Source organism: Chelon labrosus (assembly GCF_963514085.1).
Source record: "Chelon labrosus genome assembly, chromosome: 5".
Classification (NCBI taxonomy): Eukaryota; Metazoa; Chordata; class Actinopteri; order Mugiliformes; family Mugilidae; genus Chelon; species Chelon labrosus.
In genome coordinates, this window is record NC_140341.1 from 3,485,006 (window position 1) to 3,501,887 (window position 16,882).

General features: G+C 43.6%; 1 protein-coding gene across 1 annotated transcript; it reads right to left on the reverse strand.

Moving 5' to 3' along the window:
* Positions 1 to 434: 434 nt before the first annotated feature.
* f5 (coagulation factor V) lies at positions 435 to 16,117 on the reverse strand. The gene is made up of 25 exons (XM_084544676.1): positions 15,921 to 16,117; positions 15,540 to 15,622; positions 14,765 to 14,887; positions 12,188 to 12,400; positions 11,937 to 12,098; positions 10,794 to 11,015; positions 10,560 to 10,725; positions 10,261 to 10,441; positions 9,908 to 10,004; positions 9,580 to 9,785; positions 8,752 to 8,899; positions 8,408 to 8,620; positions 5,962 to 8,281; positions 5,703 to 5,868; positions 4,882 to 5,118; positions 4,525 to 4,741; positions 4,254 to 4,433; positions 4,037 to 4,153; positions 3,862 to 3,933; positions 3,681 to 3,766; positions 3,443 to 3,598; positions 3,200 to 3,344; positions 1,928 to 2,079; positions 1,573 to 1,755; positions 435 to 1,463 (listed from the first exon to the last, which is right to left on the reverse strand). The coding sequence occupies exons 1-25, from the start codon at positions 16,079 to 16,081 to the stop codon at positions 1,317 to 1,319; spliced, it is 6,153 nt and encodes a 2,050-aa protein (XP_084400802.1). The 5' UTR covers positions 16,082 to 16,117; the 3' UTR covers positions 435 to 1,316.
* Positions 16,118 to 16,882: the final 765 nt, after the last annotated feature.

The following is a 16,882-nucleotide window of genomic DNA, read 5'->3' on the forward strand; positions in this document are numbered from 1 at the left end:
TTTGTGAATACAGAGCAAAGTTTATCTGCTGAGGAAGACCGTCAGTAGAATGAGACCTTGGGTTTTGGCAAATACAATTATTCAGATGACTTTTCTGACAGTGTTATGACTAAAACACCATTAAAACTGACCTGAAGGTCTTCCATAGACGCTGATGAATTTAAAATAAAAGAAACCCAGTCTTTCAAGAGATACAGTTAATTTAATCCATCTGAACTTTGAAGATCTTGCCACATTAGCTTAGCAGGTCTCAGTAGTCTACCTCAAGACTTTTGTAATATTAATTCCTCACGTTAAGGCGATGGACACATTAATTGCTGCTGTATAGGTTTTGATGTCTCAGATAAGAAGTGATTTTTTTATTTTTTAATCTCAGATTTGCTCCAACAGGCAGCTGAATGGCTTCCAGCCAGCTGTCCAATAAAACTATCAGTGAGGTAATTTGCCTTCACGGATCAGTAGCCCTCAGCACAGCCACGCTGAGACTTTCACACCTCCAGCGCCCACTCTGACATGATCAGCAAATGGATCAACATAACATGTGTTTGCAGCTGCACGTGTCTGTTGACTCTGGGGGCCCCTGGGCGCCGCTTAACGACGCCCCGCCTCGGCCCGAGGTGCTAAAAGCGACACCTTCCGAGACACCACGAGAAGATATCAGCGCTCCCATGCTCATGCCTGGGATGCCAAGGCTCTCTGTTTGCAAACAGGATTCATCCACTCATGTGTCATCCTACATCACTGAGTTGAATGCCGAACGGAGAGCATGGAAATCACATTTATTAAATAATAAATTACATGATTACATGATACTTACATATTTACATTAATTAAAATTGATTTCTGAAATGCCACAAAACAAAATGCCGCAACTTGAAAATGCAACATGCAACAACACATACAACCCTTCATCATACTTGCACTTCACTGACTTGCAACAGTTTTATTTGACCTCGGAATATATATGGGTGATAGGCTGCATTTTTTCTTTCTTTTCTGTGCATATTTTTCTTCATTGCAACTTCAAATTGCAAATTTTGCAAATTGCAAATTGCAAATTTCCCAGTTGCAGTAATACTAATTTATGCAGCAGCGAGTTCCTCAGGATGTACAGTGAGTTTAACAAATGACCAAAGCAATAAATCTATGTGTGATTCTATGTAATAAACTCTACATATGGCTCTTTAGTGGTATAGTGGTTGTGCTTACTGTATGTCTGGACCTACACTACGTGAGTCTTTTTGCTTGCATATTTAAAGATATCTGTGCACAACTCATCTGACCTGTGTTCATTTAGTATCTACAGTAAACATTCATCACTCAAAATCGCATCCCAGCAGCTCTATTCTCATGGTGATGGAGCCCGTCCACATTTTGGGGATGATTCGGATGAAGCGTGAGAAGATGGGAGGGAAGATGTAGTTCTTGACGTGGTCGTTGTTGTTTGTGTTCCCAGGAAAAATCTGGACGTGAACAGAGAGAGAGAGAGTGGGAGAGAAAAGAGAACATCAGTCACCGGTGAACTGGTTTGGTAAATGTCAGCTTCTGTGTGAGGTCTCTGCAGCAGCTCACCTTCACGGGCTGGGTCTCATCATCTGTGTACTGGGTCCAGTGGATCCCGTTGTTGCTGTACTGAATGGAGTAGAAGGTGACGTACATCTCTTTCCCGAAAGACTTGGCTCCCTGCGTTATGATACCTGTGATCTTCTTAATCTGGGGCAGCTCCACCTGAAGCCACTGGTTCATATCATTATACTGTGGAGGAGAAGGAACAGAGAGTAAGACCAGATAGTCAGTTTGACTCATTTATGGACTTCTGTAACAATCAGAACATGACAGCCTCAGAAGGCCCGTGTCCATTCTCTGATCTGAAGTGACGTATTTTAAGGGAGTCGAGTGCCGCGGATGTGCGCACCGATGCACTGACCTTAGCTCTCCATGCGTTGACGGAGCCTTGTTGGTTTAGTCGTGCAAGTGAAGGCTGCCAGGGTCCTGAGTACCAACTGGTGGCCATGGAGCTGGCTGTGATGCGATGGCTTTCTATCAGGCGGCTCTCCATTCCCAGAGGCACCGAGCAGCCTGAGGAGGTTACAATAAATTTAATATTCTCAATCTTCAGGACACAAATTTCTTGCATAGTGAACTGGAGAATCTTTTAGTGAGAAACAGCAACAACAACAACAACAAAAAAATGCATGTTACTGAGGGTTTTGTGAAATAAGACATAACCTAGGTTCAGAAACAAGACCAAGCCTCACGTCCTTCTGTTTTTCTGCTCTTATCTACCATATAAATATGTGACCTGTCTCAATTCTCAACACCCATCCTCCCCATCCCATCTCTTTTCTTTGCTCCTTTCCAGACACAGGTCTAGAATCTATCTGGGCATGCACAGGTCATGTAACACGACTGAGCGTGCAGAATGGAGACCTCTAGGTAAAGGTCTCCAACTCCTATTAAAGACTGAGCACACTGCCACTGATGACGTTTAAAGTTTGTCATCTGTCTGGGACCCACTGCTGGCCCTGGAGCCTTGCCTGTTGACAAGCTGTACCTCTACCTCTTTCATTACAGGACCATAGGGTACAATCACCTCATACAGCCCCGCCCCAAACCATCTGATTGGCCCGGCAGAATCAATTCTCAATGGAGAGACTCCAGGCCAACTTTCCAGGACAACAAAAACTAACAAAAACTAAATGGGTGGGTGAGGAAGTTCGTCTGGCTTCCAGACTAGTAACAAACCAAAACAAAGACAAATTCTGTCCAGAATAATGCTGGTTGCAATTCATCCAGTTGCTTGATCCAGTGGTTATTCCATTCACATCGACAGTTAATGCAGATGACTTGTTCTTGTCAAGAGACTTTGAGCTGAACTTGCCTTTCAAGATCGGTTCCTTTGGCTCATCGTCTGCTAAGTCTACTTCTTTGGGGATTTTCTGTCAGTTTTAACAGTACAGGGCGTATTACTAAACTTATTTACTACAGCTGCACTTCAAATCTGCTTGCTTTCCGCAGCCTTACTGCTTTGATCACTTCCTGCTTTCCCCCCAGGTTCTGTCAAACAATATGCTTCCTTGCAGCAATTAATGCGTGGTCCTGGTAGGTGAGGGTTAATATGAGGAGTGTGTGGATTATCTTTCTTTGACTTGACTCTGTCTTGCCCACATCCACACACACACATACTGTGACATCTTACCATCCAGCTGACACCCGTAGTACTCCATGCGGACCGTGGCCGTGTTGAACCAGGTGATGGGGTGAAGCCTAATGAACCGGGCAATCAGCGGAGGAAAGAAAGTGTTTCTATTCGTCACGTATGCTTCCTGGTTACCGGTGAACACCTGGTTAAATACAATGAGACAAACACACCGCACTCAGTGTGGAATAAACACATCTGCTGTTTGGTTTGTTGTTGCTTCAATCAAACTGTCCCCCCCACCTTCCTGAATTCCTTGCTGTCGCCTTTATAGAAGATCCACTTCCGTCGGTCGTTGCTGTAAGAGATTGTGTATTTCTGCACAAAGTGGTGCGAGAGGAATTGCTTGGCTCCCTGTGTTTCCACCTGACTGACCACAACTGGCCGCTGGAAATCCACCTTTGTAGGGGACAGTCCGGAGTTAAAAGATTATAATTACCCAGAAAGCAACTGGACCTACTCAGGTGCTTGTCACTCATACCTGAATCCAGCTGTTTGCCTGCTCTGTGCTCCAAGCATTGTATTTACCCACATTGTTCAATCTGGCCAGATGGGGTGCCCAATGTCCTTCAAAGATGGAAATTGGAAATTTACTGTAATACTTCATGCAATCATTTCACAAGTGAACAGATGTAGATATGGTTAGGTAGAAGCGTGGCTACCTCTAGTGTTGATGGCTGTGAACTGGTCGTCTTTCACGCTGCCAGACTCTAAACCTAGTGGATGGTAGCAGTCTTGGAGACACAAAAGCAATATTTCAATATTAAAACATGTCGGCACAGTAAGACAATCATACTTTACATGCAGAAGAGCGTTTTTCTTTATTATTTTTTGCACCGTTATCTATAACCAGGAAGAGGGTCTGCATGCCCTTCTGCTGGTTGAAGCCAACTTCTGTCTCCAGCTGCCACAGGCCAGGCTTGGATGGATACATCTCCAGAGTAGCAAAGCTCCCTGCAAAGACAGATCGGTACGGCAATGGATGTGAAACATGTTCAGGAAATATATTCTCCTCCGCATTAATCCAGAACTGAACAAACATTAGCTTTCTAACCAGGTAGCAGAGGGTAAACGGCCTGTCTGTAGCTGGTGGTCTTCTTGTGAAGGAATGTCTGTCCGTGGAAGTGGACACTCTGAAAGTCTTTGGGAGAACCCATGTTGATCAAGTGCCAGCTCACACGCTGATCGGTGTACATCCTCAGGCCCTTTAGGCTGTATATAATTCCATTGATGGCTAAGAAACAAAAAAATAAAAGAAGTAGTATGTTATAAAATATTGGGTTGGGTGGATAATTGTTCACAATGAAAAAGTAAAAGGTAAGTACAATGGAATTTGAGGTTCTCTTTGTGGTTTGAATCCATAACTCTCCTTCGGGTTTTCCTTAGCATTATATCACGGTTCTCTGTGTAGTACCAGCTCTGAGACTCGTCAAAGGTCATGAAAAGCAACGAAAACTCCCTCGTGTCTGTTGTCGGCCTGTCCAGGGTGCCCTTCCGACACACAAGCAAAGGCCCAATCAAGCCAGAGTGGATATCCCTTTCCTAGGAGACAGAAAATGCATTAGGTTCAGTATTGCTTTTTTGAAATATGAAAATGTGAATGACCACTTTTCTGAGTTCAGTTAAAGAAAAGTAGACAAGTTTGTGTTAGGGCTAAGAAATTCCAGCAACAAAGTACTCACAGGATTGACGCCCGAATAGTACGCCCAGGTTCGACAGTCCGACTCTTGACTTGTCGGCCCAACCATAGAACTGACTTTCCATAAATATGTAAAGGTGGTATTGGGCTGAACCTCATTGTCGTATTTGTACCAGTACTTGGAGCCATCCTCGTAGGACAGGCCTTCTGTGTTCTTGCTGTAGGAAACCCCATTGGGGTGTATAGAGTAAGGACGGCTGGCACTGTTCTTGAAAACCACCTATAAGAAAAAAAGACATTATTTTGTATTTATGAAGCCAAAGGAAAGACATTGTGGAAAATATTGTAGCTAAAGGTTTTGTACAAATATCTATGCCATTAGCTTATTTCTAGAGATGCTGGTAAACAGTTTTCTACCTTTGGGTGTACACCAATCAGGCATAACATTATGACCTATTATGTAGGTCTCCCTTGTGCCTCCAAAACAGCTGTAACTCATGAGAAAATGGACATGGGCCTTCTGAGGTTTGAGTTGTTCCTAAAGTGTTTTTGTGTGTGTGTCTGTGTCAGGCTGTATCCTGCTGGGGATGGCTGCTGCCATCAAGGAGTGTCATTGCTATGGGGTGGGGGTGCCTGGTCTGGTCTAGGTGGGTGCTACATGTCTAAGTAACATCCACTTGAATGAATGCCAGGTCCCACATTGAATTGTCACAAGATGGTCAATGTTATTTACTTCTCCTGTCAGTGGTGATAATGGTGCTGATTGGTGTAGGATGACTTGCTGTTCCTCTGTCAAATTAGCTGCTGTATACTCCATGTTTAGTGTAAAGATGTGATGATGAATGGGAATGGCATTGCTCTTACCATGATGGTTTGCCCAACTTCGGCTTTAATGAGGGGTCCCAGGATTCCCAGATGCTCATCTAGCTCCCCTCGGATGTCAGGTGTCCTGAAGGTGCTATCCAAGTAACCTCGGAAAACCACCTTGGTGAACTTAGTTTCTCTGCTGTTTTGTTGAGGCTTTTCCGGCCTCCAGATTCAATAAAACAACCTTACGTTAGCTATGAACAGTTTCCTGCCAATCATTTGATTAGTAATGTTGCTTTTCTACCTCTGAACTTACCTCTGCCCATAGCCAGCATAGTCCCATTGCACCTCCTCTGCAGCGATGAAATAAGTCTTGTCATTCGGACCAGAGACCTTAAGGTGGTACTTGGTGGTGTCGTCTATGTTGAAGTCCTTCATCTCCTCGAGACCGCTGTAGGGATCTTTGTACATCACATACTCGTATTCATTTTCGTTCACATCGTGTTCATCTACCCCTAGGTGATCAGGTTCATTCCCGGGAACGTACAACTCGTAATCGCTGAAATCGGGCCGGGGCACTCCGATGACCACGGGCACGTTAATTAGCTGCTCCTCGTCAGAGAAAGGTTGAGGTACACTGGGTCTTGCTCCGCGAGGGCTTATGACTGGATTGAACCCACGAGGAGAAAATGGTAAACCACTCCTGGGTTGAGGCTTGTACTCCTTCCTCTTCCTTGTTTTCAGACCTTTGCCCTTAGCAGGTCTCTGACGGCGATTCACCGTCTTAAATTTCTTCTTCGGAGGTGGTGTCGTTTGAGGAGTCTCCTGCTCAAAGTATTTCTTCATGTGGTCAGGAATCTCATCGGCTTCCACTGGTGGATTTACTTCGTAAGTCCAGCTGCGGCCCTTTTTTTTGAGTGAGGTGGATTTAATGACCTCTGTATCGTTTCCTTTTAAGTAAATAATCACTTCTTCACTGCTGTCTGAATCACTCAGCTCCTCAGAACTGCTCTGATGTATTTCAACACCAGAGAGGGACAGGTTACCGGAGAAACTTTCAACAGATGTGTTGGTCACCTCTCCAGGAACAGATGTGAGATTTTCTCTACTCTCTGAACTACTGCTCGACAGTGATTCTAAAGTGGATACATTTAGTAAAGACCCAGTTTGAAGCAAAATATTTGCTCCATTTTCAAAGCTGGAACTGGCTGGAATAGACACAACCTCAGAGGAATTCATCTGAAGTCCATGCTCTGCTGCTTCTCTGGAAACCAAAGAATCATCTGCGACTTCTTCTGCTGTACGTTTCGACACCAAATCAAAGATGGCCAAGACGACTCTCTTCATCTTGCTGATGTAAGCCTCTTCAGCATCGACCGTTGAGTTTGATGTATCTGCCGACGCGCTGACGCTGGGACCGTCGATGCTTGACTCGGACTGAGGCACAGAGTAAGAGAACACGTCCCCTCTGGTGAGTCTCTCCTCGTAGTCCTCATCAATGATTGTGTCCACTGCAATCTGGCTATCGTCAGTCTTCATTTCAGTTTCCAAGATGGAAGTTGATTTTCCCGACCATGGAACAGCAAGATTTGTAGGTTCTGGTAATGATGCAATAAGAGTGGATGCAGTGACATTGGCAGAATCTGGTAATGATGCAGTAGGATCAGTAGAGTCTTGTGATTGTTCAGTAGGACTGGTGGACTCTGGAGATGATGCAGTAAGACTGGGTGCAGTAGGATCAGTAGAGTCTTGTGATTGTTCAGTAGGAGTGGTGGACTCTGGAGATGATGCAGTAAGAATGGGTGCAGTAGCATCGGTAGAGTCTTGTGATTGTTCAGTAGGACTGGTGGACTCTGGAGATGATGCAGTAAGACTGGGTGCAGTAGCATCGGTAGAGTCTTGTGATTGTTCAGTAGGACTGGTGGACTCTGGAGATGATGCAGTAAGACTGGGTGCAGTAGGATTGGTAGAGTCCGGTGAAAATGCAGTAACACTTGCAGGCTTTGGGGGTTGCTCAGTAGGACCGGTTGCCTCTGGTGATGGTGCAGTAAGACTAATAGGCTCTGCAAAAACATTTTCAACCACTGATGGTGCCGTACCATTGAGAACAGCTGAGCCCTTGCTGCCAGAATCTCCAACGCCATCGGTTTGTCTACTTTTCGGTGTAAGTGTTGTATTGTCGTTGATGATTTGAACTTCCAAATTAACGCCTGTAAGGTTTAGAGCATCTACTGATTCCCAGATCTTAGTTTCATTCTGTGTGTCCTTGATATTAAGGCTGGTATCCATGTCTGCGTCAACAGCGTCGTAGTCAAGGAAAGAGAGGTCCAGCTTCTCCGCATCTGAGACACCGGACTGGTTCTTCAGAGACCTAAGACCTAATTCTTGTGCCAACATGTCTGTGTAGATATCGGACTCCGCCTCCATTTCTTTTTCTTTTACTTTTTTCAGCAGCTTGTCTTCAATTTTGATTTCTTCCAAGGTTGGGGGCTTCCATTGTGTAAATTTATCGTCTGGTGGTAAACCATCATCTTCATAGTCGTACGCGTAGTCACGATAGCACTCAACATCCCGAAATTTAACGCGCATCCCTTTGGTTGTTTCGTGGGAATTCAGGGAAGCGAGGAGCCAGACGCCTGGTTTGAGAGAGGCACACAAAAATATTATTCATGAATAAAAGCTGTAACCTTTAATGATTGATTGAATTGATTACCTGGGTTGAGGAGTTTGACTTTAAACAGCCACCGTCAGCCCTTACTCACCAATATTGTCCATGTTCATCATGATGGTCTCTCCGGTCATCGGGTAGAGGCTGAGAAGGTCCTCTGTCCTCTCATTCACCTCAAACGGGTGGCCGTAGAAAGTTGCTGTCTGGATGTAATCTTGTGCTCCAATGCTGGATACATGCCACGTTGCAACTTCCCCATTGCAGAAGCCCAAGAGCGGGCCGCTCTCAAAGGCATAACCGTTAATTGCTGTGAGGAAATATACACGAGTACTTGTTATCTGACAGGCAGGTAAACGGCAATGCAGAAAGATGTATGAAAAATAATGACCTGAATATATTTAAGTTAATAAGCTTCAGTCAGATTCTGGCAAAACTCACTGTGCATGACGTTGGACTTGTAAAAGTCTGGATCTGCCTTGTTGACTTTGGATCGATCGCAGTATTGGCGAATGTTGTCCTCCAGGTACCAACTCTTGTTCTCATCGAACACAGTGAACACGGCGTGCTGCTCCTTGTCTGATTTCAGCTGTAGAGACAAAGTCAGTTTTTCTATGTTTTTCACATTGATAGTGTGTTTTTGAATATCAAATTTAGGAATAGACTTAAAAGGGGAATACAGAATCAGTGGAGCTAGTTTTGCTCCTCTCACGGTTAGGGTTAGGATTAGGGTTAGTTCATTATTTTTCATACATCTTTCTGCATTACCGTTTACCTGCCTGTCAGATAACAAGTACTCGTGTAAATTTCACGTATTTGCTAAAAACAATTTACAGGTCAGTCAGCAAATATGCGAAACCAGAAAAGTCACAAAAATCAGTTTGTTAGGTTAAATCTAACAAAGTTATGTGTCTACATCCATTTCTAAGCATTCTGTGTGCCCACACTGATAATGCTAATGTGGTAGTGTTAAGCATGAATAGTTAAGAAGTTGATAATTTTTACCTTTCTTTAAAAGGTGGCAATCACAGGGAAAGTCCTGAAAGTCCTTTAATTTAATTTAATTTAATTTAATTTAATTTAATTAAAAATTTAAATTTTTTATCATAATTTTTAAAATTAAATTAAATTAATTGAGTTATTAATAAATAAATAATAGAATTATTAATGAATTAGTTTTTTTTTTTTTTTTTTTTTGAGCTAGTCATTCTAACCTCCTGCTAGTCCAAGAGAAAAATAAATCCGGGGCTCATGATTCATCTTTCTTACCTGCACGTTTCTGACATTCAGGGACTGACTCTTGCAGATGAGGATGGGTCCTATCAGCCCCGAGGCGATGTCCCGCGGTGCGTCCACTGCACTGTGGTACAGTCGGGTCAGACATCGGGAGTCTCCGTCCAGAGGCTCATCCTCCTCAACCACCTTCCACACATAGGTGTGCGTTTCGCCCGGTTGAACGCCGTGAGAGTGGTTCCCTGGCAACCACATAAAAAAAAAAAAAAACACCCGTCAAACACATAAAACATTCAAAACAACTCCGAGACTAGCTTTTCCACGTGTTTAATCTGTGTGTTTCACAGTGACGAGAGAGCGGCACCTCCATCTGGGTAGTTGACTCCCTCCTCTGACTTCTCTATCGTCAGTCCGTGGGGGTAGATACTGTAGGGCCTGGAGGCCATGTTCTTAAAAACAATCTGTCAAAGAACAGGAGGACATTCTGTTAAATGATTAAACAATATCTGTTGTCCAGTTTAACGGGACACACAATTCTTGCATTGGCTTTTTGTTTGCAGATTTCAACCACAGCTTTAATCTGACTGATGATTCACACCCACAGCAGATTTTAAACAAAGTTAAACTCATTTAACAAGATAGATTTTTCATTTAGAGTGCACTGTATTCATCAATACCTGTCATGTGACACTCTGTCATGAATAAATCAGGTCTCACCTTGATGACATCTCTGATCTGCGCTCTGATCACTGGGCCCAAGATCCCCAGCTCACTTCTCCTCTTCTTGGTCAGCAACTTTTCAGTGAAGGACTCGTTTTTGTACAACGTGTACACGACCTTCTTGTACTTTCCACCGATGCGTGTTGGGGACTGTTTCAGGTACTGGAGCTTGAAGTCCCTAAAAGATAAAAATATCTTTTTTAATATATAAATATCAGCTGATTTACGGTTGCCCTTTTCTTGTCTGATGAGTTTGCATGAATGCCTATGATACAACGCTTTAAAATGCAGCTTACTCATCCACATGTTCATGCAGGTTAGGTGTGTAGTCCCAGACAACTTCCTCAGCTGCTATGTAGTACTTCCACTCCCTGCTTAGTTTCTTCTGAGCGATGGTCATCCTCCTGGAGGGAGCTTGAAAGCCGTCGCACTTCTCCACATCCACGAAGGCGTGCATGCCAGCTGCAGTGTCGAGGATACGTTTTAGTCTTTGTACATTACTGAAAATAGCCCAGCTAACGTGTGCTTACCTTCCATGTGCTTCATGGTGTGTGACGAGAGCAGCCAGCGGCCCGTGTGGAGAGCCACCATGCTGGCGGTGGCGGTGGAGCCGCTGATCAGGCCGACTGACGACACTCTGTGGCCGGTCTGCTGCAGCACCTGGCCGTTCATGTGCACCGAGAACACCTCGGGCTCTGAGCTCATGGCCACCAGATGCAGGCTCACTGAGGCGTGGGCACACATCCTGATGTCTGGAATCAGAACGGGACACTCACTGAAGCACTGTTTGTTTTAACTTTGGAGTTTATCTTAAACATCTGGCGAATATTTAATTTTAGACTCACGGTTTACCACATTCACCGTAACATTCACCAGTCATCTGTATACACTGATCAGACATAACATTATGACCACCTCCCTGATATTGTGTAGGTCTCCCTTGTGGTGACTCATCAGAGAATGGACATGGGCCTTCTGAGGGTGTCCTGTTGTGTCTGGCAACAGAATGTTGTCAACATCTTGTGCTGTTCTTCATGTTTTTTTGAGTTGTTCCTAAAGTGTTTTTGTGGCTGCATCCTGCTGGGGATGGCTGCTGCCATCAAGGAGTGTCATTGCTATGGGGTGGGGGTGCCTGGTCTGGTCTAGGTGTGTGCTACATGTCTAAGTAACATCCACACCAATGAATGCCAGGTCCAGAAGTTTCCCAGCAGAACATTGAACTGTCACAAGATGGTCAATGTTATTCACTTCTCCGGTCATAATGTTGTGGCTGATTGGTATATATTGTATATATACATGCAAAATGGGAGGACTGAACGAAACAGAATACCAGTCTTTGCCTACAGGTTTTGTTTTACCATTTAAACCAGCAACATGGAGCATGTTCATTTGTGAGCACTGGAGATACTAGTCATTGGATTTGGACACTGAGGGTAGCTGTTTCTCTTTCTGTCCAGTCATTGTGCTATGCTAAGCTAAGCTAAGCTAAGCTAACCAGCTTCATGTCAATCAAAATGACATGAGAGCGACCTTAATACCATCATAAGAATTTCAAAAATAAATCAAATACAAAAGCTCCCTATCTGTTTTATTGTTTCTCAGCACCCGAGTAAAGGGACTTTAGTTTCTGTACACATCTCACAAAAACCTAATGACTGAGTGTTCAGACTCACCAGGAAGAGATCCCTTTGTGTATCCATTGATGGTGTATTTAACGTGATTGTCTGGGGAATCATTGCTTGGACTGTACTTGCTCTCTTTCTCATCAAAAACCCCGAAGAGAAAAACGTACTCCTGGTGGACGGCAACCTGATTCCCCGACTCATCAAGACTGCCTGTAATAAAAAATAAAAGTCAACTTAACTTAAAATCGGATAGATTTAGCTGTGCAGCAAAAAAAAATAATTCAACTTTTACCACTTACCAGGCTTGCAGACGAGCAAAGTGCCAATGAGGCCCGAGTTGTAGTCCTCCACCACGTTTTGGTGGGAGATGTAGGTGTAGGTGAGGCAGGTGGGGTCACTGCGCTGTGGAGAAACGTTTGGCGTCACCTCCCAGTAGTAGACGTGTTCAGTGTTGGGATGCACAACGTCATCCTCTTTCTCTTTCAGTGACGTGTTGTCGAAGTAGTTGGCTCCTGCAAAAGACAAAATCTCCATTAATCTCTCCTCCATTGCTGTGGTCCAGATTAGGCTCCATTTGCCTCAACCACTCCCTTAACTGCCGTCAAACTTAAGCTGGGGACACACTGCACAACTTTCACAGTCTCTACAGATTTTGAAAAGACTGGGGATCACACACTTAACAACTGCATCTGATGAGGGATCACAGACTGTATGATTTGTCAACTAAAGCCAACTGAACGCATCAAACTCTTGTGACGGCAACAGTTGTGGAGTGCACTGCAACCAACTATATATATTCACTTGTGCTCCTTCCACAACTCCATTAATCTCTCCTCCAGTTCTGTGGTCCAGGTTCGCTTAGTCGCCACTCTCCTGCTCTCACCGTTTGCCCTCATTGTTTTGATATTCCCGCTACTTCCTGTCATCTTCTGACACTGCTTCCTGCGTCCCTCCCTCTCTTTTTCATTGGCTGTCGGCATCACATGTTTGCAGTCGGGTAATAAGTTCACACCACATTCTGTATAAAGCTGGAAGGTGGAACTGCTTCTCAAAAGTGAAGCTAAAGCAAGTAGAGCTCCCCCTGGTGGCTGGCTGCAGTATAGGTCATACAGGCTCCACCCCCTCCATGTTAGTGGGTGGGACTTGGGTCAAACTGAAACACTAATAACAAAATGTTGACACATGTTCAAGTGTCAATTTTTTGGATAGGTTTCATTTTTAGTTAGATGCTATAGAAACAGGATGTGACATAATGGGGACCACCAGTTGCCATGCCAACCGCTCCGTAAATAAGAACAGTGAATAATCCAACATTTCCATGTAACTGGTGGATTTAGAGCAGCGGCTCCGCGTGGCTCCACTCTCGTACTGTACTGATCAGACTCTGGCTCCAGAGTCACAAGATGGCGCCGCCCGTATCCCCCGTGAAAATAGCGTCAGTTTGGCCAATGTAAGGAAGTGGGGACGCATTGTCCATATTTATATACAGTCTATGGTTCGCACTACCAGACCGCGTCTAAATTTGGCTCAAGAAATTCAAACAACTGACTTCGACTGAGATCAAGTCGGGTCTGTTCCCCTCACACACTAACAGATTGTTGTGCTCCAACTAGTGCAGACTGGTGCAGACTTTGCCCAAATGGGAATCATGGGTAAAATGTGTAGTGCTTTAGCAACACTCTGCAAAAAACTGACATCAAGATGAAATATCTTAACCCTTTCTAGGGAACTCACTGAAATACTCAATATTAATGAATTCACCATACATGGTTCCTTGTCCTTAAGTAGTAAACATGTATTTAAACCATTAGAACATCAGTCCTGATTCAGACACTTGTCACATTATCACATTAGCCAACATTAGGACACTTCTTCTTCGTGGTTCCTAATAAAGCAGTTATGTTCTGTGTTCATGCAGAAGTGAACTTTACAGACCACATTTGACCCTGATCTGAACTGAGGATGTTGCCTTGGTCTTCTGTGATTGGCTGAGTGAAAGCCACATGCTTCTCAACCTCACTGAAATGTGTGAGGAAGTTACCTGATATGGTTCCTTGCCCCATAAAGGGTCAAACTGAGGCGAAATCTACTTGTTTTAAGAAATCTGGGCAAGTTACATGTCCTTGTTCTATTGGCAGATCACTTTGATTATTTTAAGTAATATGTCCTGTGGTTTAATACTTTTTTCTTGTCTAAGCTGAGGTTTTCCCACATCTGTTCATCCTCTATTCTCTCCTTCCATTTTCCTCTTCTTTTCAGGCACTGTATGGTCCCCCCCCCCCCCCCCCCCCCAGTAAACCTGACATCAGTAGATAGATTTAGTGGCTTCCTGTCATTCTGTTCTTCTTGCACAACAGTGAGCCGATCGCAACGACTTTTCTTCCCGTCAATCATTTACACTGAAACACACGGAAACCCCAAAGTAACCCCAAAGTTAACCTTTAAGGCTCAAAAATAATGAAGACATAATGAGGAGTTTTTAGTTTTTTTTAAGATTCAGATTCAGAAAACTTTATTTGTTCCCGGGGGCAATTTAAAGCTGCTCTTTAATCCCTTTCATTTTGTACCTACTCTGACCTTTTCATTAAATACAAATCAAGTCCCTCATAGACTCATGTGTCTTTCTATGAGTAAAGACACAGACAGTGATTTCCTGTTGGACTTCAGAACCGTCTCCTTTAATAATCTCCCTGCCCTGGTTAATATTTTAGAAGAAGACAAACAAAGTTGTTTGTTGTGTTGGCTGGTGTTGTGTAATGACCAGGACGGGTAGCATCCCGAGCACGGACACTGCCGACCCCAGCAGATGGACTATGTTACGGTTACAGCCGCATGTGTCAGGTGAATCTCGCGGCTGGAGTTTAACAAACGCTCACCCTCTGACTGCTTCCCATAAGACACGCCGTGCGGGTGGAGGCTGTACGGCTGGCTGGCCATGTTTCTGAAAGTGACGATGATGGTATCCCCCTCCTCGGCCCTCAGCGTGGGTCCAAGGAGGCCTGCGGAGAAGGAAAATAAATAAAAGGTCTATTTGGTGCATCGTCATGACGTGTTATAGTAATAACTGTAATACAGATTTAACCTTTAGAGTACGGCTGTATTCTTTCCTCCGATTCTCCTCAAAATGAATTCTTGTGTAACTTTTATTTGTTTTTCCTGGAGAGGAATGTGAACTTTGGCGCTAAATTCAGCAGAACAACTTGTATTAGAACTTGTTAAAACTGTAAAGTGTGAATAATTCTGCAGAACACAATTCCAAGAAAACCTGCAAAACTACAGCTTCCACATCATAAAGTAGGCGACTTATTAAAGGAAACCTAATGTATGTTCCAGCGTATGAAAAGTGAATATGGCTGTTCTGTTGAAGAGCCTCTGGGGCACCATTAAAACTCCATAGAATAGGCTCTTTAAGTTTTTCTCCATGAGGATATTGAGTCAATTGGTGCCACACAGCTGGTGGAGAACTCTAACGTGTGACGCACAAGTAGAAGCCACTGAAAATTAAGAGTAATGTCTTATATATGGAGTCATTTCCAGTAAGGTTATTGGGAAACAGGGGTTTCTCTCTGTGTGGGAAGTGAACGTGAAAATGAGACGTGATTAAAACCAGACAGAAGACGCTGTTTATGTCGAACCTCACGCGACTCTTACCTAACCAGGATGGATGAGTCTTAGCCTGTCTGAAGCCTTCCTCATACTCACGGAACACCACTTTCTTATAGGTGGGATTCAACCTCAAGGATCGGAAGAAAAACACAAAATCAGACACAGCGGTGCATGATGCACATTAAAACGTGATGACTTAATTAGGCAGTGTTGCAACGTCTGTCTGAATGTGTGTCTGAACAGGACGCTGAATAAATTAAACAAACAGAAATGATTTAACAGGACGTGAACAACTTAAACAGCAAAATGTTAGTCAAGACATTTAATAAAGTAAAAATAAAAATACTAAATGATTAAATTTGTACATAAAAGTCACCAAGAACTGTTTTTCTTATTTAATATCACACTTTTTAAGCAGCATCCTACCAGCTCGTGTCGTTGTCAGAGTAGTTCCAGTCTATCTCCACAGCAGCAATGTAGTAGCGCCTCTCCTTGGGTTGGTGCTGGTGAGCTTTGACATGAAGGACAGTCAGAAGAACCAAGACGGGCAGGAGACAGGGAGCTCCAGGCCAGATGCAGAGCCTCATGTCTGGGATAAATCCTCCTCCAGGCAGGTGGGACCGGCCTCCTCTGCAAGTCAAGAAGTTGTGATGGGGCCGGGAGGTCGGCTCTGAGCTTTATCTGTCACTGACACACACACATGTACGCGCACGTTCCAGCGCCGTGTTCCAGGGCAATGAACTGTGCCTCTGTGTATTTTTTTTTTTCACTCTTGTAACTGAAAGCATATGTGTTTTGAGTGAGTCACTTCCTAGGGGTGTGCAGATTCCCATCATCTCTGTGGGGATGGGTGCTGAAAGTGACATTGCAAAGTTTCTGACCTCAGAATGTCCCCATAACAAAAAACCCTCACCATAATTCACTGTATGTGCAACAGAAAGAGGGAACGCACCCTGAATTGTGTTTATTTGTGTTTATGCTGGACACAAATGGTAAATAAATCTAATTATTTTATGTCTTGTACCTTAACTCAGGTTTTTAGATTAAGATTTAGACTTAGACGGACTTTATTGATCCACAAGGGTCAATAAAATGCTTGGTCACAGTAGCTCAGTTGCACATAGAAAGAAGTAAAATAAATAAATAAATAAATAAAGTAGGCAATATGTACAAATCTACAAGAAATAGAAGTATGCACTATATACATACATTTACAGGATAAATGATAAGGTGCAATAATATAAATGGAGGAGCATTAACGTGACGAAGATGGAGTTATCTGTTACAGAAAGGTGAGTTAAATAGAAAAATAGAAAAACATCGTTTATTTAACATTTAATTAATGTATCTTTATATTTGTTTTTCTTGCTTTTTTCGTTTCTCATTTA